Source organism: Sceloporus occidentalis, unplaced genomic scaffold, assembly GCF_023333645.1.
Source record: "Sceloporus occidentalis isolate IW3139 unplaced genomic scaffold, rSceOcc1.0.p SCAF_123, whole genome shotgun sequence".
In the NCBI taxonomy this organism is placed as follows: Eukaryota; Metazoa; Chordata; class Lepidosauria; order Squamata; family Phrynosomatidae; genus Sceloporus; species Sceloporus occidentalis.
The window spans coordinates 583,803-610,247 of NW_028317103.1; the positions used below are offsets into that span (position 1 = coordinate 583,803).

The window sequence follows — 26,445 nt, forward strand, 5'->3', positions numbered from 1 at the left end:
GGCGATGGTGGTCGTGCGGCCGCATCGGCAACTCGCCCGGCCGTCTTATTAACATTTAGGGTGACCTGTGAGGCAATTGCCCAGCCCGCCCCTGCCTGTGAACGGCTAAAGCTTGGCCGAAATTGGGTCATACAACCAGAGAATGATCCCAAATACCCAACAAATCTATAACAGAATGGGTAAAAAAGAAATCGAGGTGTTACAGTGGTCCAGATTTCCGTCCAATTGAAATGCAGTGGTGGGGCCTTACGAGAACTGTGCATATGCAAATGCCCACAAACCTTGATGAACTAAAGCAACCTTCTAAAGAAGAGTGGACCAAAATTCCCCCACAACAATGTGAGAGACTGAAAATGATTACTTGCTACTAAAGGTGGTTCAACAAGCTATCATAGGGTGTGCTTAGTTTTTCTCACATGGCTTATCCATTTTGGCTTTATTTTTGTTGAATAGATCATGACACAGTGTATGACGTCATGTGAGGTTGTATTTTCCATAATTTTTAGACCTTGTCAGGAATTGATTATTGTTATGTCCTGATGTGTAAAACCATAGAATTCAAGCGCGGTGTACTTGAGTGGGTGCCTTCTTGGAGAATAAATTATCCATCCTTTACACTAGTTCCCAGAACTAGGTACTTTACAGTAGCCCCTGACTATGTACTCAAATATCTACACTAGTTCACTGACTTAGGTACTTGACCAACATTTCTATTTAACCTCAGTACAAACAACTAGGAATCACAAATAACCAACAATTCTGTAGGTCTTAACTTTTCAATTACCTGATTTCTGTTACTCGGATGGAATACCAAGGACAACCATATCCCTATCCACCCAATGATTACGTTATAGGCATTTCAAAAGGTGCCTTACCTCTTTTTGTTGGTCAAGTTATTATCTTTTATTTATATAGCGCCAACAATTTACACAGCGCTTAATGCAGTACATATATTCAAGGGGTATGACAAGACGAGAATTGACAGACTAAGACAAACCGATACATTAGGTGGATCAAGGCTTCGTCCGCTCCTTTACCTCCGGTTTCTGAGACTGTTGGGATCCTGGGGGAGCCCCAAGTGTGGATGCCCACAAGAAATTTGGTGACACTGGTTCAGTGAGTTGAATAAGCTAAGGCTTCTTTATTTCAAGTGCGCAGGGGAGAGTCTACCCGACTTACCTATGCATCCCCAGACTTGTCCTTGGTTCTCCAGACTCCCTGGTGTCTAGTGGGGCAGCCGCGATGCGCAGTCGTCCTCTGTTTATGCCTGTCTCTCAGTCATAGAAGCCCCAGCGGAAGTCCCGGCAGTAGCAGAGGTTGTCTGCGTGCGTCGCACAGACGTCCACCGGATAGGAGGATCCAGGTCCCCTGCACCGCTGCGGGGGATCTGGATCTTAGTCTTACGGTCAAACCTCTGTTTGAGGTCTAATTTTAAGGTGACCTTGAATATAAGAGGAGGGGTATTTTTCATCGTATTTGCTCTGAAAAAAACCTGGTCTTATATTTGAGCAAATACAGTACATTAGAAGTGAAACGGGCATGAGCAATGGGGCTTCCAAAAATTGTGGTCCTGGTACTTTCTTCCTGTAAATCTCAAGAAGGGAGGAAAACCTAGGTATAGGAGGTATTTACAAGTAATTTTTTACTTTTTGTCTCATCACAGCTTTCTGAACATTTTCATCCATCCGTGGCACTGTTTGCAAAAACTGTCTTAGAGGTAAGATTCTGATATTAAGTATTGTAGAATTTTATTTGAAGTTAGTATTTATTTTACAACAAAATAATTCTTGATATATCCCAGACACCAAAGAACCGTTCTAATTAAAATTATTGTCATAAAAAGGCTCAATATGTGCTCTTTATTTTTAACAAACGTTATAGTGGGTAAAGGTGATGGAAAACCCTTCCACTTAAAATTAAGAGGTAGTACAAGCATTACAAAACACTCACCTACAGACTCCAGACTGAGAAATCTGAAAGCCGGAAAACGATCGGCCATTCCCTTCCGGGTTGCGTCATTGCCGATCGTCATCTGTGGAGACTTGCATAGAGATCACAGTGTGATCGGTGCAGGGGGATCGCGGGGAGGAGAGTGAGAAACCATGTTTTAAACCCTCCTCCCATTATGAAAATGAAACTGAGGGGGGGGGAAGGTTAGTGATTTTTATTTTATTTAAAAAAAAAAAAATTAGCTAAGTGATGTCAACACTGGCATTAATAACATGTTCAAGAGCTCCCTAAGACCTGTTGGATGGGATGTAAGATTTTTTTTTTTCTTAATTTTTTTTTTTATGTATGTGTGTGTGTGTGTGTGTATATATATATATATATATATATATATATATATATATATATATATATATATATATGCAAAAGGGATGCGCCTACCCAGAATCCCTTGTGATTGTGGCTGCACCATGAGATTTCTGTGGGAAAAAAACAAGCCTTCTGGCTTGTCTGGTGTCTGTAGAGATGAGTGTTTAATAATGCTTCTACTACCCCCTCTTTATTTTCGTCAGCAGAACTATTTTACTAATCTAGTCTTCTCAATTAAGTTAACTGCTTTAACCCCTTCGCGACCTTTGCCGGTTCAGGACCGTCATAACAAGAAGGTCACTAAATGACCTTTGACGGTCCTGAACCGTCAAAAAATTAAATAAGCTTAGAAAGTGATCAAGGGTCACTTTCTTCGCTTAAACGGCCTTGCTGCAATGCCTCGATGTCGAGGCATTCAGCAAGGCCGAGATCGGCATCGGGGGCCATGTTTGGCCCCTCCCCGGGGCGTCAACAGCCGCCATACATTGTATGGCGGCGGACGCCCGTTTTAAAAGCGGTTAGGAGGCGATCAACTTAAATGGTGTCGCTGGAATGCCTCGATCAGGAGGCATCCAGCGACACCAAACACTTACCTCTGGGTGGGCCGGGAAATAAAACAATAAAGACGAAAAAGTTCGCTAGAGGGTCTCCAGACCCTCTAGAGAACTGGCTCCACTTGCTGGTTGAATACAGGTACTGCATTCAACCATGCAAGTCAATGGAGCCCAGCTTTCTAATCACTATGTGATTAGTAAAATATTCAAAAAAAAATTAAAATAAATAAAAAATGGAAAAAAAAATGTGCTAACATTTAAAAATAATTATGCAGTGATGTCACTAGATGAACCATCCAGTACCAGCAAAATGTGTAAAAAAAAATATAAAAAAAGTATTAAAAAAATAAAATAAAATTAAAAAATAGTTTATTATTTTGAGCAAGTGCTAAAATTTCTCAAAAATCTCAACAAAGAGTTAAAATAAAAGCACTTCAAATACCCAAGGGGTGTCTAATATATAAAAAAAATGGCTGATGGGGTAAATTGGAGTGGCCTAGCTCAAAGATAGGGCATAGGTACAGACTGACCAAAATGGAGAAAAAAAGCGCACTTCCCAAATGTGGCATTTTAAATCTGAAACAACCCGACAAACCCATGCATGTCGGGTATCACTGCACTCAGGAGATGTTCCTGAACACACATTAGCGTGTTGTTTGACAGTGGCATATACCAGGACCTGTATATCTATAACTAAAGTACAATTTGTGTGAAAAAAAAATAAAAAAAATTACTATTACAAAGTTTGACAAAGTGTAGTTCTATAATTGGTGCATGGAAAGGGTTAAAATAACAGCATTTGGAATACCCTGGGGTGTCTAGTTTTCAAAAATATATGGTTTGAATGGGTTAAATTGAGTTAACCGGCTTCAAAGATATTCCAAAGAGGAGAGGGAGGCACAATGACCAAATGACCACCTGAATTACGCATGCCCCAAAAGTAGCCTTTTACCAGCCAAACAATCTGACAAACCCATGCATGTGGGGTATCGCTGTACTCAGGAGATGTTGCTGAACACATATTGGGGTGTTGTTTGACAGTGACATATACCAGCACCTGTATATCTATAACTAAAGTACAATTTGTGTGGGAAAAAAAATAAAAAAAATTACCATTACAAAGTTTGACAAAGTGTAGTTGTATAATTGGTGCATGGAAAGGGTTAAAATAACAGCATTTGGAATACCCTGGGGTGTCTAGTTTTCAAAAATATATGGTTTGAATGGGTTAAATTGAGTTAACCGGCTTCAAAGATGTTCCAAAGAGGAGATGGAGGCAGACTGACCAGATTTGTTAAAAAAGATTTGGAAATCATAAAACGCTGCTTGTACTTATTGCCCTATAACTTACAAAAAACAGCAAAAAAACATTGGGTATTTCTAAACTCAGGACAAGTAGTAGAATCTATTTAGCTAGTTTTTTTACTTGCTTTTTTAGGTGAGTAAAAGATTTTTCAAATAAAAGTCATAAAATGTTTTTTTTTTTTTCAATTTTTCTCCATGTTTTTTTAATTTTTTTTATAGTAAATAAGATGATACGATCAAAATAATGGTATCTGAAGAAAGCCCATCTTGTCCTGAAAAAAACAATATATAACTTATGTGGGTACACTAAATGGGTGAGGAGAAAATTACAGCTGAACACAAGCACCACAAAAGTGTCAAAACAGCCTCGGTCCCACAGGGTACAAAACGAAAAATGAGCCCGGTCCTTAAGGGGTTAAAAACCTTAATCTTTATTTCTATAGTGTTTATATACGCAATATGTATCAAGCCGTTAACGACCAATGACATGCCTGGCACGTCATGGCAACAAATAAGCTTAGAAATCGATTTACAATCGCTTTCACTTAAACGGTGTTGATGTAATGCCTCAATGTCAAGACATTCAGCAACACCAAGATCAACATACACTGTATGACGCCCGTTTTTTTAAAAGAATCTAGGACGCTAAAGCTTCAGTGGTGCTGCTGAAATGCCTCGATAGGAAGGCATTCAGCAACACTGAACACCCAGCCCAGGACGCACAGTGACTGCTTCGGAGAGTGGTCATACCAATACTGTGAGAGTTTTTGCCACTCGTAAGATGGTGCTGTAAACTTGCAGGTTGAATACAGGTACTACACTCAACCATGCAAGTCAATAAAGCCCGTCCTTCTAATCACAATGTGAATAGTAAAGTATTAAAAAAAAAAAAAAATTAAAAATGTAATTTATTATTATGAGCAAGTGCTAAAATTAGTGCTGTATCCTCCCTGAGGATGAAAATATCCTGATATGGAAAGAGTTAAAATACTAACATTTCAAATACCCTAGGGGTGTCTACTTTAGAAAAAAATAAATGGTTTGATGGGGTAAATTGGAGCGGCTGGGTACAAAGATAAGAACAGACTGACCAAAATGGGGGGTGCACTTCCCAAATGTGACCATTAAGCCCCCAAACAGCCAGTCAAACTCATGCATGGGTGGTATCACTGTACTCAAGAGATCTTGCTGAACACATAATGGAGTGTTTGACAGTGACATATACAAGGAGTGGTAACTTTATACCTGAAATGTGTGTGAAAGGAAAAACAAAAAACACAAAAATACTACCACAAATTTTGACAAAGGCTGGTGGTAAAATTAGTGCATAGAAAGGATTAGAATACTGGCATTTAACCCCTTCGTGACAATGGCTGATTTTATTTTTTTCCCTCTTTGTGACAATGGCTGTTTTAACATTTCTGCGCTGCTCGTGTTGAGCTGTAATCTTATTCTTTCCCGTTTACTGAACCCACACAAGTTGTCGTTAACCCTTTGTTTTCAGGTGATGTGCCAGGACCATCAATTGTCATTAAGGGGCTAAAAATACCCTGGGGTGTTTAGTTTAGTTTTCAAAAATATGATTTGATGGGGTAAATTGAACCCAAGTACAATTTGTATGAAAAAAAATATTAGCGCAAACTTGGCAAGGGCTGGTGGTAGAATCTTGTGCATGAAAGGGGTTGAAATACCGGCATTTGAAATACCTTTGGGTGTCTAGTTTTCAATAATTCTTGGTTTGATAGGGTAAATGGCATTGGCCATACTCGAAATAGCACATGGGGCAGAATTACAAGATTTGGAAATAAAATTTGTCTTGAGAAATACTCAATGGTCTTATGTTTGTTTTTGCTTTTTTTTCTGCAAGTTAGTCGGTAATAAGTACAAGTGGTGTTTTCTATTTAAAGACCATTTTTTCCAAATTTGGTCCTACTGCAGCCATGTCCTAAGTGGGCCGGCTAACTCAATTTACTCCATGAAACCATAGACAAGCCAGGGTGTTTCAAATGCTGGTATTTTAACCCTTTCCATGCACTAATTTTACCACCACCCTTTGTCAAACTTTGTAATAGTAATTTTTTGTATTTATCACACAAATTGTATTTCGGGTGTGCATTTACAGCTCCTGGTATATGTCAATGTCAAACAACAATAAGTGTTCAGCAGTATCTCCTAAGTACATTAGTACCCCCATGCATTGCTTTGTCTGGTTGTTTGGGAGGTAAAAGCCCACATTTGGGAAGTGTGCTTTTTCCCCAAAGCTGATGCCCTATTTGGGACTTGAGTGAACCCAGCCACACAATTTCAAACCATTCATTATGGGGTTTGTTTTTTTTTTATGACATCAGACACCCCTTGGGTATTTGAAATGCTATTATTTGAACTCTTTCCATGTCAGGATTTTTGGGAAGATACAGCAGTCATTTTAGCACTTGCTCATAATAAACTTTTATTTATTTATTAAAAAGCTGGGCTCCGTTGACTTGCATGGTTGAATGCAGTACCAGTATTCAACCTACAAGGTAGCCACGGTTCTCAGGAGGGTCTGGAGAGCCACCATCTTGTGAGTGGCAAAATCTCTTTCAGTGCTGGTTGTGACTGCTCTCTGGAGCCATCACTCTGCGTCCTGGGGTAGGTGTTTAGTGTCACTGAATGCCTCTCTAACGAGGCATTTCAGTGACACCATTGAAGCTTAGGAGGCAATCTAAACTCTTTGAAAATGGACGCCCCATGGAGGGGCCAGACGTGGCCCCTGATGCCTATCTCGGTGTGGCTGAATGCCTCTACAACGAGGCATTACAGCAACACCGTTTGGTTGAAAAAAAGTGATCTACGATCACTTTCTAAGCTTGTTTAATGCCTTGATGTGCCAGGCACATCATTAAGGGGTTAAACTTTTTGGTGCTCAACTGTTGGCATTCCTGCCTTGAAACCCTGCCTGTTGCAGTGGCTGCATAGAACAATCACTGGTAAACCCTTGCCAACTCTCTTCATCCCCTGAACAGGCTGTGTATCATGGGGAAGCTCAAAAGAAATATAAAATACACATGCGTTTCTGTTGACGTAATTTAGAACTGCAGAGTAGAGCCCTGCGCGGGATGGCTTTTTTAATCCCGCTCCCGCTGATTTTTTTGCCCGCTCCCGCAATGTGGGTGTTCGGCTCCCGCCACATTTGTGGCCCATCCCGCCCTCCTCCTTACCTGAACTGCGGAGTTCCCGCGCAGTCCCACAAGGCTGCCTTCTCGCTGCTCCCTCACAGCGTCTCTTCTCTTGCTCCGCCCAGGAACAAGGCGGAGTCACAGGACGTGAGGTCACATCACGTCACTCCGTTTTGTTCCTGGGCGGAGCAAGAGATGAGACACCGTAAGGGAGCAGCGAGAAGGCAGCCTTGCGGGACTGCGCGGGATCACCAGGACCCGAAGGTACAGTGCCTGACCGCCCGCTCCCACCCGCAGGACCCGCCTCCCAATGCAGTCCTCTATTGGCCAATGGTATGGTAACATGGGCTCTTTCTTTTTGCACAATCCTGCTGTTGTAGACATAGCTTTGAAATAGCTGTCTGTAGGTGTAATGCCCAGGCCTAAAAATTTCCAGTCTTCACCGTGACCCTATTTTATCTACAAACAGCAGATGGCATCTTGGCAACATTTCTGAATGTTTATTGCAATCTAAAAAGTGACAAAATAGAAACGCATGTTTCTTTACTGACAATCAGGGTTACAAGATAATAAAGCATGGAGTATATGCCTGTGAATTCTAATTTACAGGAGTTGTGCTCTTGTGTGGGTGCCTGATGTGTGTGATTTCTTTGACTTTCTGAAAACTTTTCTAAAATCTTTATTTAAAGAAGTGTGCTTTATTAAAAATCAACTTTGAAATCTTCACGTAAACACTAAAGATGTTTTTGCTGCAGGGAAATCCAATTCATTATACAGGCGATCCTTTGCAAGATTTCACACTGATGCGATTCCTGGATCGATTTGTGTATCGCAATCCAAAACTACAGAAAGCGGGAGGTAAGCAAAATTTTTAAACATTCTGCATCTGAGCAATAATGAAATCTAACTGCATATGAATAGGCACTCAAGTCCTAAGTACAGATATTTATGGTCCTTCCTTTAGCACCAGAATAAACAAGCAGCTAAATAATTTGTTATAAACGGGAGAGTATTTTGATAGTTGTGATAGTACTTCTGTCTACTTAATTAAAAAAAAATATTCAAAGAATTTCTCAATTCATTAGTCCTCAAAAAATAAGGTTTGTCTAATTCTCCCAAACACAAAATTTTATCATCCCGGCTAATAAAAAAATAAATAAATAAAATGATCCAAAATGTAGCAATAGTAGTAGTGATTGTGTGTTCAAAATTCATCCATCATATAATCTCAACAGGGCATGTAGTTATACATTTAACAAGAATGAATATGTTCGCTGGGGCTTTTAATAATCATAGCGTCAAACGTAAACCTTTATAGGGTGTGAATCAGAGATGCTTTTTAAAGCACTGGCATGTAATCCTACATAGATTCCAGTCCCACTTAAAGCGAAAGTAATTCATTATTTTAAAACAGGGAAATATTGAGGATATAATCAAATCAGGAATTATCTACTGAGTAAAGGAAAGAGACCAGAAAAATAATAACACAATGTTAAATGTCTAACTCTCTATAGGGGCACATACAGAGGGTTCAAAGACGAGGTGAAATTGCCTGGATTCCTGCATATATTGGTCATTAAATTTGACCTTCAACAGTCACAACAATAGTTCAAGCAGACATTGTTTCTTAGAACACACATTTAATCCATTGATGACTATTGACGGTCCAGGCACACCACGCAAAAACAATTGACGTGCCAAGACACATCATGATTTTTAACGGGTGTAGAAAGTCATCTATGAACACTTTCTTCGGCCAAACGGTGTAGCTGTGTTATTCTTCAGTGACTCATAAGGGATCAGGGGCTATGTCTGGCCCCTCCCTGGGGCATCAACGATTGCGAACCATTCAGCGACACAGAACACTAACTCCAGAAAGCGGTCACAACTGCCACTGTGAGATTTTGCCACTCACATGATGGAGCTCTCCTGACCCTCCTGAGAACTCTGGCTCCCCTTGCATGTTTAATACAAGTACTGCATTCAACCATGCAAGTCAGTGGAGCCCAGCTTTCTAATCACAATGTGATTGTTTAAAAATTACCATAAATGTTAACATGTAAAAATAATTCTCCACTTCCGGTTCTAAAAAATGAAAGGCCAGAAATAATTAGATTGAGATCTGGTGACTGTGGAGGCCGTTGGAGAACAGTGAACTCATTGTCATGTTAAAAAAAAACAAAAACCTTCAAGATGATGTGAGCTTTATGACATGGTGCATTACCCTGCTGGATGTAGCCATCAGAAGATGGGTACACTGTGGTCATAGTGGGATAGACATGGTCACCAACAATACTCAGGTAGGCTGTCTCTTTTAAATAATGCTCAATTAGTACTAAGGGGCCCAATGTGTGCCAAGAAAATGTCCCCCACACAATTATACCACCACCACCAGCAGCCTGAACTAATGTTGCTTACGCCAAAGTCTGACCTTGCCATCTGAATGTCGCAGCTGGAATCGAGACTCATTAGACCAGGCAATGTTCTTCCAGTCCTCCATTGTCCAATTTTGGTGAGCCTGCGCATATTGCAGCCTCCGTTTCCTGTTCTTAGCTGACAGGAGTGGTAACCGGTGTGGTTATCTGTTGCTGTAGCCCATCTGATTCAAGGTTCGTTGGTTGTAACAAGTGGTTATTTGTGTTACTGTTGACTTTCTGTCATCTCAAACCAGTCTGCCCATTCTCTGAGAACAAGGCATTTTCATCCACAGAACTGCCACTCTCTGGATATTTTCTCTTTTTCGCACAATTCTCTGTAAACCCTAGAGATGGTTGTGTGTGAAAATCCCAGTAGATCAGCAGTTTCTGAAATACTCAGACCAGCCCGTCTGGCACCAACAAGCATGCCACATTCAAAGTCACTTAAATCCCCTTTATTCCCCATTCTGATTGTATGTTTAATTTTATTAGGAAGTCCTACAATTAGTGCTATATCATCACAAACAATTTTTGCATGTAAATAGCTAAAATATTGTCATGTTAAATGCCCATGAGGTGTCTACTTTTAAAAAACAAATGGGGTAAATTTAATTGACCGGTTTCAACAACATCTCGACTAACATAGGGGGCAGGGTTTTCCTATTTGAAAAAATGCACACGTCCCAGATTTGGCCTTTAGCCCCCAATCAACCCGACAAACCCATGCATGTGGGGTATCGCTGTATGCACGAGATGTTGCTGAACGCATATTGGGGTGTTGTGTGACAGTGACATATATACCAGGACCTGTAAAATCATACCTAAAATACAATGTGTGTGGATAAAAATACACTCAAAAAATACTACTTCAAACTTTGACAAAGGCTGGTGGTAGAATTAGTGCATGGAAAGAGTTAAAATACCAGCATTTGAAATACTCTGGGGTGTCTAGTTTTCAAAAATATATGGTTTTATAGGGAACACTGAATTGGCCGGGCTCAAAGATGTATTAAATTGACATTTGGTGATTCCCTGCACATGCCCTAAGTTCAAATGCACATGCCTCAAATGCAGACCCTTTGCCCCAAAACAGACAGGAGATGTTGCTGAACACATATTGGAGTGTTGTGTGACAGTGACATATACAAGGACCTGTAAATTTATACATGAAGTAAAATGTGTGTGGGGGGAAAAAAAACGACTACCACAAAGTTTGACAAAGACTATTGGTAGAATTAGTGCATGGAAAGAGTTAAAATACTAGCATTTGAAATACCCTGGGGTGTCTAGTCTTCAAAAATATGATATATAACTTGTGTGGGTTCAGTAAACGGGAAGGAAGAAAATTACATCTCAACACGAGCACCGCAGAAATGATAAAACAGCCATTGTCACGAAGGGGTTAAACATCTTCATGCCTTTATTGGACACACTGTGTAAACATTCTCAGGTCAGGGTTTTTAAAAGCAATATGCAAACCCCTTGATTTAATAACTGGCTTACCCTCCTTTGGTAGCAGTAGACTCCAGTAGCTGTGAATCACACCAGGGGGAATCCGTTGAATGGGGTCCTCTTTACAAAACTGTTTCAGTTCAGGAATATTTTTTTTAAAGGTTTAGGGTGAAACACTCTTGAGTGCCACAGCATCTCAATCGTATTGAGGTCAGGGCATGGTGTTTTTTTTCTTTTTTCTTTTCAATAGGGCAGTTTGGACCAACATCTCATACTTTTACATGGTTGTGTTCAGTAATGACATTAAAATATATATTTGTGTTTTATTGGTGTCTTTTGTGACTTGGTTGAAGATCTTATAAAAATGTATGTTCAATATGCAGAAAGCCAGCTAATTTCAAAGAGCCCACACTCTTTTTCCTGCAACTGGGACAATAGGCATCGTGTGTTAATCTAATAACTCATTAAAAACTGCTTTTTAAAAGCTGAGTAAATGCATAAATAGGGATAATAGTAGCGTAGACATGGAAGAAAATATAGTGCCTTACTACTAGTAGTGGCAAGACTATCACTACTGACACTATCACTACAAACACCTAGAGACCTTTGTCTTTGCTACGACCATCTCTCTCCTTATGTATTATCTACTTTTGTGTATTTTTTGTAATTGTATTGTGTAAAATCTGTACAGTAATGTGAATATGCATTTTAATTTACATGGTAATGCTTACACAAGTTATATTTTTTTTTTATAGTCCATAAATGCATACAGCCAGGATATATTTTAGTTTCTACTTTTTACTAAAAGGTTTAGTTATGATTATTATGAGAAAATACTCCCACTTCGGTTTTTTGTTGGGCTTACAGAAAACAGAGGATACTTGATGCACCAGAGAAAGAAGTTATACATGAATCAAGAGAAACAACCAGGTAAATTGATTTTAATTTAACCATGTAATTTATATAACTAGTTCTCATTTTATTCAGATTGTATAAATTGTGTAACATACAGTCACTGAGAACACTACAACTGCAGTTCTACCTCTCTCCCTATCTCCAATGTAAAATAATGCTCTCCTCTATAAGTGTTAGTTTTGTGACCTTCCGTCCTTATGGCATTAAGAAATACATATTAACGTTTTCAGTCACATGTATGTTTAACCTCTTAAGGACCAGTGACACTGGTTTGTTTAAATCCATATTTGACAGGCTAGTCCCCCCAACTTGACAGCTGGGGTCAAAATTAGTGTATTGGCGTAAGAGGGAGAGACCAGTTAGTAGGGAGTTGCTGTAATCCAAATGTGATATCACAAGGAAGTGGATTAATATTTTTGTTTCTTGTGTGAGAAATGGGCAAATACGGGAGATGCTTTTTGAGGTGAAGGTGGCAGGATTTGGTATGGGACTGGATGTGAGGGATGAAGGAGAGAGCAGACTCAAATGCGACACCAAGTTGGAGTCATCAACAGTAACAAATAAGTCAGGAATTGTGGACAGAGAAAATGGTGGGATTACTATAAATTTTGTCATTGCGGTGTTAACCTTTAGGGTAATGGGACGCCATCCTTGATGCAATTCCTGAAGGACAGTCGGTGAGTTAGAAGAGATTTTGAAAGATCAGGAGAGGGTTATGGTGTCGGCTGCATATTGGTGCTACTGGAAGCCAAAGGAAGATACCAGTTGTCCAAGGGAATAGGTGTAGATGGAGTATAATAGAAGCCCAAGAGTAAGCCCTAATAAACACCAAAAGACAGCTGTAGGGGGGTCCAGTAATGTTACTAAAAGTATGATCAGAGAGTTAGGATTTGAGCCAGAAAAGAGCTGTTTCATGGAGCCATGAGCATAGATAGTTTGTAGCAGGAGGGAGTGGTCAACTGTGTCAAAGGCGTAAGAGCGTGAGACCAGTTAGTACTGTAGTGAGAAGTGGCCACTCTACGCGCTGAGGTCACGGAGGTTTCGGTAGGTGTGTTGTGGGGGTTTTTTTAAATTAGAAATGTGCGAGGCATGTCAATGTTTTAATGTTAACAGGCCAGACAGACAGAAGCGAGAGTTGGAGAAATTAGATGTTGAACAAAGGTGGGAGAAGAGTAGGTCAATTTGATGCGTGAGGGAAGCATACCATTGTGAAAGTAGTTTGGATGCAGTAGGGAAGGATGGGTCATCAATAGGTGTTATGAAGCACAGTGATGTAGGGCCAGTGTGTTGAGCACACATAGGCAACCATTCACTACCAGGTGGTGCACAAATCACATGGGTGGTGCTGCAGCAGCTTGTGAAAGAAGAAAGTAATATAGACTTAATTTAGCACCGTTGAATCTGATGGTCTGATGAATCTGATGTAATCATTTTAGGTGTTTAAAATTAACCATATACCTGTATGTAGTGTGTGCATTGCATAACTATGAACTGCCCAAGCCCGCTCAGAGTTTTATGGAAAAGAGTGGTAAAAAGTGTCTGTATCTTTTGTTCTCTGCTCCCTTGATTTATCATCCTAATTTTAGATACAGAAAATATGGAAAACTACTTTCCTTGCCATTCTAGGTGGCACAGATGGAGAGATGGCTCTGCATACCAGGTAGGGCAGGAAACCCTATAAAAAGTGGACCTCTCCTTTCTCCCCCAGTGTTTCCTGCCCTGCTCAGGTAGGAGGCATGTTAGTTATGCTTCCTTCTTTTTTTATTTTCTTTGGAGCCCCAGGGGGTATCTGTTGTATGAGTTAAGGTAGAGGTCCTTGGGTGGGTCCAGGGAACCACAACAGGAGGCTGCAGCAGAGAGAAGACCCCTCTCTCTCTCTTACCTTATTTGGCTCATCTTCTCACAGCCTGGGAGCTCCCTGGGCAGATTCCTGGCAACATGCTCCTTCTTCCACCTTGGAGAGACCCAGCACTGCTCTGGTCCAATGATTTGAGTGCATGTCAGGCACTCGCGCTTCACGTCCGGTTCTAGGATCAGCTTGCCTGGAGCTCACCTGAGGCAGGTCAACTTCCTGAGCTTCCTAAATGCTCATTAAGGTGCCAGATGGGCAAGATCTTTCCTTTGTTGCTGCTACTTCATGGCTTGCTGCATCCTGTGGATTTCTGCTGTACATGTTAGTGCCTGAGGCATTGTCTTGCCTTTTCTCAAGTATGTGCCAGGATTTTCAAGCCAAGTGCTTTTTTCTTGTACACTCAGTTCCCTATGTTTATTTGTTTCCGATACGTCTGATTAAAATCCTGCAGTAACTTCCCCTCCTAGGAAAGCTACAGGGAAAGTCTGCTCTTCCTGAAAAAAGACTCTGCATGATCCTTCGGCTAAGTTGTGCAACTCCTGCACCCGTGCTAAGGAAGCATGAACTGCTGAATTTGCCTCCTGGTTAAAAGAGGAGCCAACCGAGCTATGGCCAACCTCATGCGGCCATTCCCCAGCCGGAACCCTCCCATAGAGGGACACAACCTTTTCCCCTATGTGTTCCAGATGAGTACACGGATTCATACATGGAAACTGATTTCCAAGGGAAGCTTATCTCGGCGGTCAGATCAACCTGCAGGATGAGGTACCAGAAACCAAACCGGATCCATTACAAGAAACCGAAGACCTTCCATGTTCATGATAGGCTATCCTCTCAGAGCAATGGAAGCATCCACACACAAGATCTTTTACATCAAACAGAATAAAGAAGCTGTTCCCGTTTTTGTTAAGAAAGCCTGGGAAGTCCCTAAAGTAGACGCAGCAGTAGCCAAGGCTACTAAGAAGAAGGCCATTCCATTAGACGATGCATCACATTTCAAGGACCCGATGGACAAGAGGGCCGAAAATGCTGCAAAGAGATCTTTTGAAGCGGCTGCGGCTAATTTTCTTCCAATTGTCATTCGCCTCTACCTTCCGTACTATTAAGCTCTGGGTTCAACAGGCTTTAGAAGAACTCGCCAGGAACTTGTCTGACACTTGCTTGGCAGTTGATTTTAATTCAGACGCTGCCATCGAATCAGTGCATGCATCTGCTAAGGCCACGGCATTGTCTGCTGTATCTAGAAGAGCACTTTGGCTAAAACCGTGGGTTACAGATAATGCTTCAAAGCATAGGTTATGCTGCAGAGCCTTTCAGGGAAACCAACTCTTCGGGAGTGAACTCGACTCTATCCTGGAATCCACTACAGGGGACAACTATTGGTTGCCTCAAAGGAGAGGTCCGCCCTGTTTTAGATCCAACTACTTCTGTCCGGCAAGAGACAGGGATATCTACAGATCTACGTACACAAGACAGGATTCACAGTCCTTTCGTCATAAACCTTACCCAAAAAGCAGACCTCAGAGAGGTAAGGGAAGAGTTAAGGAAGATAGTTAGAAGATTCTGACGCCAGTCACCCTCAAGTTTACATGGCTGGGAAGAGATAACATCAGGTCCCTGGGTTCTGCGTATCATCAGTCATGCTTATGCATTAGAGCTGACTCACCTGCCACCCCGAAGATTTCTGCTCTCTACACCTCCTGCACACCCTCTGAGAAGAGCTGGTCTCCTTTTTACACTGAAAGAATTCATTCACATGAAGGCTCTTATTCTGGTCCCCCACCAAGAAATAGGAGAATGTACCTTCTCCCGCATTTTTGTGGTACCAAAACCACCTGGGAAATTCAGATTGACCGTCTACCTGCATTCAGTCAACACCTGCATAAGATAAAACAGGTTTCGAATGGAGTCCCTGAGATCCACCACAGAGATCATATATTCAGGGGACTTCATGGTCTCCATAGACCCTCAGGACGCCTACTTGTACGTTCCCATCAGTAGACACCATTAGAGATACCTCCAGCTGGCCGTCCCTTCCTCTCTCGGAAACAGCCATTTCCAAGCCCTTCCGTTTGGAGTAGCTTCAGCACCCCGATTATGTCGGTGGTCACTGGCAGTCCCTTACTTAGATGATTGTCTTTTAATAGCTGCCTCAGAGTCCCTTCTGCAATGCCACTTGTCAGAAACTCTTGTCAAAGGCTGGGATGGTTGGTCAACCTAAAGAAGTCACAGTTCCTTCCAAGCAGAATACTTACCTTCTTAAGGATGGTTTTAGATTTGGGGATCCAAAAGACGTTTCTCCCTGGAGCCAAGATCAGAAGGCTAAAGGGGTTCATCTTTTCAGCGATGAGTAACAAGGTGTCCATCAGGTGCATAATGTCTCTATTGGGCCTAATGACTTAATCTCTTTCAGCGGTCCCTTGGGCCCTCGCTCACTCAAGACCCCTACAGCAGCTCCTGCTAGACCACTGGGACCGATCCCAGACATTGTTGAACAAACAGGTCCTTCTCTCCCCCTTCATTTTAGCCTTGCTCAGATGGTGGTTGTTGGACAAGAACCTCTCCAAAGGCCTTCCGTGGAAGACACAGGGCTGGATAGTCATCTCCACCAACGCCAGTTTTAGAGCCTGGGGAGCTGTTACGGGGAAAGAGATTGCCCAAGGAAATGGGTCTTCACAGGAAACAGACCTATACATCAACTATCTAGAGTTATTGGTGGTCTGGAGAGCACTGAAGTTCAGGTCCCTGACCCTTTGCCACAGGCCAGTCAGGATTCTTTCAATCAATGTCACCGTAGTGGCATTTCTCACCAAGCAGGGAGGCACAAGGAGCAGATGCCTACCGGCCTTGACTGCAAGAATCTGTCAATGGGCAGCGTTCAACCAGTGCACAATCTAGGGGTCCTCGAATTAGGAGGCAGACTACCTAAGCAGACAAGCCGTGCAGCTGGGGGAGTGGAGCCTGAACAGGGATGTATTCGATCATATCAAAAGGAAATGGGGAATGCCCCCGATAGACCTGATGGCCTCCCAGTCAAGCAGACAGGTGAAGGAGTCCTTTTCACTTTCCCCAGATGGCCATCCTCGAGGCCTAGAAGCGCTCTCAGACCTGGGACTTCGATCTGGCATACCTCTTATCTCTAGGGTCCTCCGAAAGATAAAGGAAAGCCCTAACAAGTTCATCATAATCTCTGGCCAAGAAGGATCTGCTTCTCAGACCTTGCCCGCCTGGCCATAGACGGGCCAATTCATCTTCCTCAGCTGAAGGACATTCTCCTCCAGGGTCCTATTCTCCACCCAGATCCTTTCGGCCTGGCTTCTGAGGGGGATATCCTGATCTCTACAGGTCTATCTACATCGAGATCGACACTATCTTCTCCAGTTCAGCTAAATACCGGAAGGTCTGGATAACCTTTGTTTCTTGGTGCAGATTGAATAACCTATACTCCCTCTCCATTCAGGATTTGCTACTATTCCTACAAGACGGCTTTGACGGTGGTCTGAAGCTGGCTACGATTAAGGTCCAGGTTTCGGCTTTAAACTGTTACTTTGGATAACAAGCTGGCAGAACATCCCTGGATCTCTATACTATCCAAATGAATGTGCAGACTTTGTCCTAGGTCCCACTTCTCAGTTCCCCAATGGGACCTAAACTTTGTTCTGAGACAACTTACCTCTCAGCACTTTGAGCCTCTAGAAGAGACTTCTCTAAAACTACTCGCCTACAAGTTTGTCCTCTTAGTGGCCATCACTTCTGCAAGATGAGTAGGTAAGATCCCTGCCTTCTCTAGATTGGAGCGGTTCCTCAGTATCCTCCCGGATAGAGTGGTCATGAGGTTGCCACCAGAATTTCAACCTAAGGTGGTCTCAAGTTTTTACACTGATCAAGAGATCGTACTACCAGACTTCTATCCAGACCCCAAGAATCCTAAAGATGAAGAACTCCACACTCTAGACCTGTGGAGATGTTTCCAGATCTACTTGTCCTGTACTCACCCACGGAAGAAATCCAATTCCCTTTATCTATCTTTTTCTAGTGTCCGTAAGGGGATGTCAGTATCCAAGGCTTCCATAGCCCGTTGGATCAAAGACACTATCACTGAATGTTACATCTATGCAGGACCGGATCCTCCTTCTGGCCTGAGGGTGCATTCGACTAGATCAGTCTCCTCTTGATGGGCAGAACTCTCCTGTATGAACCCATCTATTTTCTCTAAGGCAGCGACCTGGAAGTCCATCCATACGTTTGTAAGGCACTACAGGCTCAAAGTCCAAGCCTCTGAGGACTCAGTTTGGTCGGCATGTCATTCAGGCCAGAATCTCCCTCCCTATCATGCTAATTCTCCATCTGTGCCACCTGGAATGGCAAGGAAAATGGGAATTTCTACCTGGGAATTCTCTTTCCTTGTCCATTTCCACGTTGGCACATTTAGCTCCCACCCATTACATTCTCCTTTTGTTTTTGTTGCACAATTTGTGTCTGAGTACCGTATTGGCTCGGATATAGGCCGCCCCCGTATATAGGCCGCACCCTAAAAGTTGGGTGCTTTTTTAAAGGAAAAGTTGTTTTTTTTTAATAGACATGGTGCTTCTCTGTCCCCCCCCGAGATATGCTGCCACTGTCCTTCTCCTCCCCCCGATATATGCTGCCACTGTCCTCCCCCCGAAATATGCTGCCACTGTCCTCCTCCTCCCCCCCGATGCTGCCACTCTGTCCCCCCCGAGATATGCTGCCACTGTCCCCCCCCCCCCCCGAGATATGCTGCCACTCTGCACCCCCCCCCCCCCCCGACTTACCAGAGCAGACTCCCGGGTGTCTTGCGGGTCCGGCGGGGGACATCTACGCAATACGCGTATACAACTATCACCGGCAGCAACGATGCGCGTAAACAGCCTCCGCTGCCGGCACGTCTGCACGATGTGCTTTAACAATCTCCCTTGCCAGGAAATCCCACGGGGGGAGTCCCGGCACGGGAGGTTGTCTAAGCGCATCGTGCAGACGTTCACCGGCAGCAGCGATGCGCGTAAACAGCCTCCGCTGCCGGCACGTCTGCACGATGTGCTTTAACAATCTCCCTTGCCGGGACTCCCCCCGTGGGATTTCCTGGCAAGGGAGATTGTTAAAGCACATCGTGCAGACGTGCCGGCAGCGGAGGCTGTTTACGCGCATCGCTGCTGCCGGTGAACGTCTGCACGATGCGCTTAGACAACCTCCCGTGCCGGCAGGGGAGGCTGTCTGAGCGTATCAGAGAGTAGGATGCAGGTCCCCTGCACCACTGCGGGGGGATCTGCATCCTAACCCTGCTGCCTGCCCGGCGCCCGGAACTGCATGTCCCGGGCGTCGGGCGCTAGACCCCGAATATAGACCGCACCCCCACTTTAAAGACTTAAAGTGGGGGGAAAAAGTGCGGCCTGTATTCGAGCCAATGCGGTATGTCTTTATAACCACACTGGGGAGGAAGGGGGAGGTCCACTTTTTATAGGGTTTCCTGTCCTATCTGGTAGGCGGAGCCATCTCTGTCTGTGCCACCAAGGAAAGGAAATTCCCAGGTAAGAATTCCAATTTTCAAACAATGTGTTTGCTATAGGCCTTTTTTATATTTCGTTGTTTTATTTTTAAGGGTTTTTTTGTGCATGCATTCTCATAGCAATACAGCATGACTAGAATGACCCAGACTAAAAAGGTTTTTTTCTGAAACAGAGGACCACTTAGTTACACAACCAAATGAGGCAGCAATAACACTTTTCACTACTGTTTTGGTATAGGGGCTGTACCTCCTAGTGTCTGCAGCACTGTTTATAACACTTTTTCACTATATATTTTGTTTGCATCAATATCAATTTATACATTTTAGCGCCTAACCATAACTTTAATTATTATTGTTGTAGTATTATAACGTGTCAATTATGTTCTCTTTTTTTGTGTATTTATGTATGCTAGTGAACAATGCTAAGTTCATTGAAAAAGAAGAAATGGAAGTACCAGTAGATGAAGTGTTTTTTCACAGGTAAAAATCAAATGCAAGCTCTTATTATGATAACATTTGGAATCTGCTCAATTGTATTGGGGTATGTGTATGCCCTTCATATTTCATTAACATCTTCTGGCTTGTCTGGTGTCTGTAGATGAGTGTTTAATAATGCTTCTACTACCCATTAACATCTTATAAATGCTTTCTTTATCTGCATTGAATGTACGAACGCTTAACAACAAGAGCGAAAAGTGTTAACTGCTTTTTCAGACAACATGAAGCAGTATGGTGGCAAAAATACACCACTGTAAACTTGTTATGAAAAGAAAATAACTAGAAACACCCACCCAGTTTATGTGCAGATCTGGTCATGTCAGATGATTACTTTTAAGGAGTAATGTATGTGGCATAGTTATATTGCATGCTACATAATACCACCTGCTTCTGTGTATAAACCGGGATAATACAAATTATATTTTTGAGTACACTTACTGTTTGTTTCACATACAGGTACTTCAAAAAGATATCAAACGAGAAACCGATTAAACAGAATGAAGAGGAAGATAATTTAGAAGATGTAGACGATGATGAATTTGAACAGATACTTGGTAAGCTATCTTTTGCACACAAATATTTGCTTTTTTATTGAAATAAAATGCTTCTGCTTCTGGTATCTCGGCCAGAGATTTTTCTTCCTCCTAAATAAGCAGCAATCTCTGAGGCAAGATGTGCTATTTCTTCAACAACAACAAAAAAGAAAGAGGGTCTCCAAGACAGACTGTCAGATCTCTGGCGAACATGAACCCATACGAGATATGCAGTAATTTGGGTTATGGCCTATTCAGTTGTTTCTGCTACAAAGATGGAACATAGATTTTCGATCCCCAGGTATCAGGGTAGTTCTTACAGATCTTGTAAAATCTTCCCCAAGGTGGTGGTTTAAGGGACCCCAGTTTGTCAGTAGTGGGGGCCCACATGGAAAATGAACGGCAAAAGTCTGGAGAGCTCTGCGTTTCTCACGAAGAGTGGTGATATTCTCTGACAGTAGGGCCGTAGTGGCTTATATAAACAAGGAAGGAGGCATTAGGATACGCCAACTGAACATGCCGCCTTGACTTATTATTCTATAAGTGGAGCTTTGCAGAGTCTGAAAGCAGTCTACAACAGCAGAGTTTAGAACTCAACCGCAGATTACTCCTTCAAGGATAGTGAAGTCTGAATCTAGAAGTCTTTTTTTTTTTTTTTTTTTTTATATATATATATATATATATATATATATATATATATATATAAGAAATAGACACTTTTGTTCCAGATATAGACATTATGGCATCTTTTAAGAACAAAAAGCGATGCAGATTGTTATCCCTGCATCCAAAAGGGAATCAGTCTTAATGCATCTCACACCCATGGATTCACAGTCTAGTGTATGTGTATATATATATATATATATATGTGTGTGTGTATATATAATACTGTATTTGCCCGAATATAGGCCGCACTTTTTTCCCCCCACTTTAAAGACCTATAACCGGGGTTTAGCGCAGGAATGCGCAATTCAAATCGCCCGACGCCCGGGAGATGCAGTTTCGGGCACCGGGCAGGCAGCAGGGTTAGGATACAGATCCTCCGCAGCGGTGCAGGGGGCCTGCATCCTACTCTGATACGCTCAGACAGCCTCCCCTGCCAGCACTTCCCACAGGGGGAGTGCCGGCACGGGAGGTTGTCTAAGCGCATCGCGCTTACCAGAGCAGACTCCCGGGTGTCTTGCGGGGCCGGCGGGGGACATCTACGCAATACGCGTATACAACTTCCGCTGAGTGCCGGCACCGGAAGTTGTATACGCGTATTACGTAGATATCCCCCGCCGGCCCCACAAGACACCCGGGAGTCTGCTCTGGTAAGTCGGGGGGGGGGGGGTTACAGAGTGGCAGCATATCTCGGGGGGGGGGGACAGAGTGGCAGCATATGTCGGGGGGGGGACAGAGTGGCAGCATATCTCGGGGGGGGACAGAGTGGCAGCATATCTATTGCAAAACTTTTTCTTTAAAAAAGCACCAAACTTTTAGGGTGCGGCCTATATTCGGGTGCGGCCTATATCCGAGCCAATACGGCTATACCGTATTGGCACGGATATAGGCCGCACTCGAATATAGGCCGCACCGTAAAAGTTTGGTGCTTTTTTAAAGAAAAAAGTTTCTGCGCCCCCCCGAGATATGCTGCCACTCTGTCCTGAAGATGTCCCCCCCCCCCCCCCCGAGATATGCTGCCACTCTATCCCCCCTCCGAGATATGCTGAGATATGCTGAGATATGCTGCCACTCGATGCCCCCCCCCCCACCAGATTTACCGGTGCAGACTCCACGGGGTCTTGCGGGGCCGGCAGGGGACATATTCAACGGAAGTATTCAACTTCCGGTGCCGGAAGATTGTTCGCGCAGACGTTCACCGGCACGTCTGCAAGATGTGCTTTAAAATCTCCCTTGCCGGGACTCCCCCCGTGGGAATTCCCAGCAAGGGAGATTGTTAAAGCACGTCATGCAGACGTGCCGGCGGCGAAGGCTGTTTATGCTCGCATCTCCGCTGCCGGCGCTTAGACAATCCCCCTTTCCACGGGGGGGGGTGCCGGCACGGGAGGCTGTCTGAGCATATAAGAGAGTAGGATACAGGTCCCCTGCACCGCTGCGGGGGATCTGTATCCTAACCCCGCTGCCTGCCCGGGACTGCATGTCGGGCGCTAGACTCCGAATGTAGGCCGCACCCCCACTTTAAAGACTTAAAGTAGGGGAAAAAAGTGCGGCCTATATTCGGGCCAATACGGTACTATATACAGAGACTGAGTAGCTCTGCCACAGGTGTGTTGGCGTAATTCAACAGCACAACACCCTTGATTGCTCACCACTGTTACACATTGTGAGCACTTCAGAGGTGTTCACTGGCAGTTGCAGCACTATAATAACTTACCCCTCACACAAGAAACTGTGTACACAGGCACTTCAACAGTTATTGGTTTGTCTACTCCTCAAAGAAAATGCCAGCTCCGAAATGAAAGGCAACCTGCATCCAAGCAAGATCAAACAAGCTTTATGTGTGTCCTTAGATGTTAACAAAAACAGAGCATAGTACAGGGCCCAAACAGGACCAGGTTTGTTCCTGTCTATTCCTGATTCGGTAGCAGAAGTGTCTCTATTATTGCTGCCAGGAGATGAGCAAGGAAAATAAATTCACTGCAAGTAGAATTCTATCTTTCTATTTTTATTTAAAGGTGCTCATGTTTTTTTTCTCAAATTGTAATAGTTTCAAGCTTGAGTGTCTACCGCCCCTACAGATCTTTTCAGATTTCTGTCAGAGTTCTGGCATTTAAATCTCCTGAATATAAACTCACTGTCACATGGCTTGAGCCATAACTTTTGGCCCCAGGTAACAGGGTGGAGACCAGACTTTCAATTGACAGCCTGAGCTCCTGTGCACAGGCACCCTTATCGATTTTTAAAACATACTATTACGCTCATTGGCAGGAAGGGGTTAAGATGATTTTGTAGTATATAAAAATAGACGTTAAAATAAATCCACTTTGTTAGCCTTATCATAAACACTTAAGTGTGCGCCGATTGTTTTCTACTAAATAATAAACCCTACAATAAATATTCACTACCCCTCTTCTTTACCATTTGTATGCATCATTTTAAATGGTAGTAGAGATCGATTCAAGTGAATATTGCTAAAGAAAAATAAATCCAATTCAGAGATCTGAAAAGAAGATTTTCCAGGGGATAATTTTAAAATATAACATTTCTCAATTGTTAAAATATCACCCGTTAAGATTAATATGGTTTGGTGTTCTTATCATCTTTTTGGTAGAAAGTTCATTTGGAATATATGTATTGTTATATTATATATGTGTTTTTCTTTTCATAGATACACTTGAAGGTGACCGCTTTTGCACAACAACAGATACTGATTTTGCTGGGTAAAACATTTATCAAAATTTTATTTGATTGTTTTTGCAAACTAATTGATTCGTTTATGACTTTGACAAGGAGTAATGTACTTAGGAACTATCCAGTAGAGGAATGCATTGGGAGGCGGGTCCCGCAGGACCCGCCGAAAAACTTGCGGGCGGTCTTGCTGGGGCTGCGGGCGGTCAGGCACTGTACCTGCGGGTCCCGGTAATCCCGCGCAGTCCCGCAAGGCTGCCTTCTCGCTGCTCCCTTACAGTGTCTCCTATCTTGCTCCGCCCAGGAACAAAATGGAGTCACGTGATGTGACGTCACTTCCTGTGACTCCGTCTTGTTCCTGGGCGGAGCAAGAGAAGAGACGCTGTGAGGGAACAGCTCGAGGGCAGCCTTGCGGGACTGCACGGGAAATCAGGTAAGGAGGCTGGCGGGATTGGCCACAAATGTGGCGGGAGCGGAACAACCCCATTGCGGGAGCAGGATTAAAAACAGCGGGAGCGGGATTAAAAAAGCCGTCCCGCGCAGGGCTCTAATATCCAGTTCTATAGAGACGTGTACATGAAATCCTGCTAGGCTGTGATGATTTCATGAACATTGGAGTATAGGATGTCAAATACACATAATCAAACATTTTCAACCGTTTTAGACAAATTCCAATTTGGTGTTTAGTGTTTTGCTTTATTTCTCCACTCTCCTTCACGCTAACCACTACTCCCACACTTAACACTATCCAGCAGCATCTTTCCTCTGGCATAGCCTTTGTGTGACATGCAGCAAAGGTGCATTTTGTTTTAAACTCCACCTAGAGCAAGACAAATTAATCCCTACCGTAGCAAAGGTTTTATATTTGCTGAGCATCTTTCTTATCTACAAAGTAGCTGAAAAAGTAAAATTGTCCTGACAAAAACTGCTTTCTTATATAAAATGTATCATGTAAAAATAACTTACAGTATGAGTTGGCATAATGCTGAAAACAAATGCATTGTAAAAAGACAAAGCCAGTGTTCCTTTGCTAAAACTAAAACAATATTTTATTATTCTATAAGCAGTTAACAGGGAAAAAATAATTCATGTCAAGGAGGTTCCTTGCTACAGTTTAACGTATGTTCAGACTGAGTTGTGTTTTTTCAGTTTTATATGATGATTGTAAGCCATTTTAGTATTTACTATGAATGTTATGTGTTTAGAAATCTTAGAGCAAATGAAAAAAAAATGAAGAGCGCTTCAGAAAATGATGATTCTGATTCAGATTGGGATGTTGACTGTGAAGATGATGAAGTTTCATTGGATAGTATGTGTGAAGAAGATTTTGAAGATGGCAGTGGTGGTCTTTTTATGGATCCTTCAGATGAGCATGATGAATATCCAGGTACAATAATCAAGCTTGGCTAAGGTCTTAATTCAGAGTTTATTCAGATCTTTTGGCAGTATTATACTTTTTGTATGTACACATACAGTATATTGGATACAATAGTGTTTAAGATTAAATATATAGAGGACATGCTCCTTAACTCATTTGTTATTTTGAACCTCTGTAATGTCAAACGAATGGGCAAAATATTGATTAAACGTGTCTTCTATGAGATTGATGCCATTATCTTATTTCTCAAGTCTTGTTTTCATTATAGAATATAGAGCATCAAGCTAGACTTGAGCTGGCTGCCCTAGGCAACCTTACCAAGAGAAGTATCTCCACCTGCAGTGGTTTACTTCCTTTCTAGAGGGGGCTCAAGAGTTATGTTGTGCTCTACCCTTTCTACTATAACTTCACCACAAGTCTTTTTGCATGTGGCCTACAAACTATGTTGACTGCTTGAAATCATGGAAATATTTATGTACTAGTATATATGTAGTATTTGTTTTTTTATTTAATGGTGTTAATCTTTTAAAACATTGAATACATGTCAAACAAAAAATAGTATGGAGACTTAATATGGGAATTTACAGCTGTAAGAGTCATCACCTGTTACGTCTTCATTGAACAGAACCAAAGAAAACCAAGAAGAGACGTGTAAAAGAAGACGTGTTTGCGGAAGAAGAGGTGAGAACATTTTCTGTTTCCAATACATCTCTTAAAAAAAATGAATATAAATAGATATAGACAAAAAAAGGTTTAACTTGAGCCCCTTTCAATATATGGGCTTAAGTGCTATACATTCCCTTTTCTATGGTGTCATTCTAACACTTAAATCAACAATAATACCAGCTACACATGTACTCATCCTGCATAACCACTCCCAAAAAATAAATATCCATTGTTAGCAGCCAATTCATATGATACCTTTTGCTTTTGTGTAGCAGAGCAGTAAATCTATATCATAGTATGCTACTTGCACTTAAAGATGTTGATCTTTTTTGTTGGATTATATAATCTGTAATATAACCAGTACCCTATGCTAATCTCTGTTTTCAAATTGTGCAAAAAATGAATGAATGTGAGTATGGGGGGCAAGAAGCCTGTTGACTACTTGGGCGTGGCCAGATGTAGGAGGCCTTGGGTCAAGACATAAGCCCCTGTGAGGCTCTCCTAACTTCTGTAGCAGAGATAG

The 26,445-nt window shown here is 42.5% G+C and overlaps 1 protein-coding gene across 1 annotated transcript in view; it reads left to right on the plus strand.

Annotated features, from left to right (window-relative positions):
* Positions 1 to 26,445, plus strand: part of LOC149282080 (CCAAT/enhancer-binding protein zeta-like) — a 48,226-nt gene that overhangs the window by 16,410 nt on the left and 5,371 nt on the right. Inside the window, exons 6-13 of the mRNA XM_089498620.1 lie at positions 1,664 to 1,717; positions 8,089 to 8,191; positions 12,070 to 12,132; positions 19,910 to 19,976; positions 20,451 to 20,548; positions 23,859 to 23,910; positions 25,084 to 25,265; positions 25,882 to 25,937. Coding sequence (XP_089354746.1) covers positions 1,664 to 1,717; positions 8,089 to 8,191; positions 12,070 to 12,132; positions 19,910 to 19,976; positions 20,451 to 20,548; positions 23,859 to 23,910; positions 25,084 to 25,265; positions 25,882 to 25,937 — 675 coding nt within the window. The remainder of the gene's footprint in view (positions 1 to 1,663; positions 1,718 to 8,088; positions 8,192 to 12,069; positions 12,133 to 19,909; positions 19,977 to 20,450; positions 20,549 to 23,858; positions 23,911 to 25,083; positions 25,266 to 25,881; positions 25,938 to 26,445) is intronic.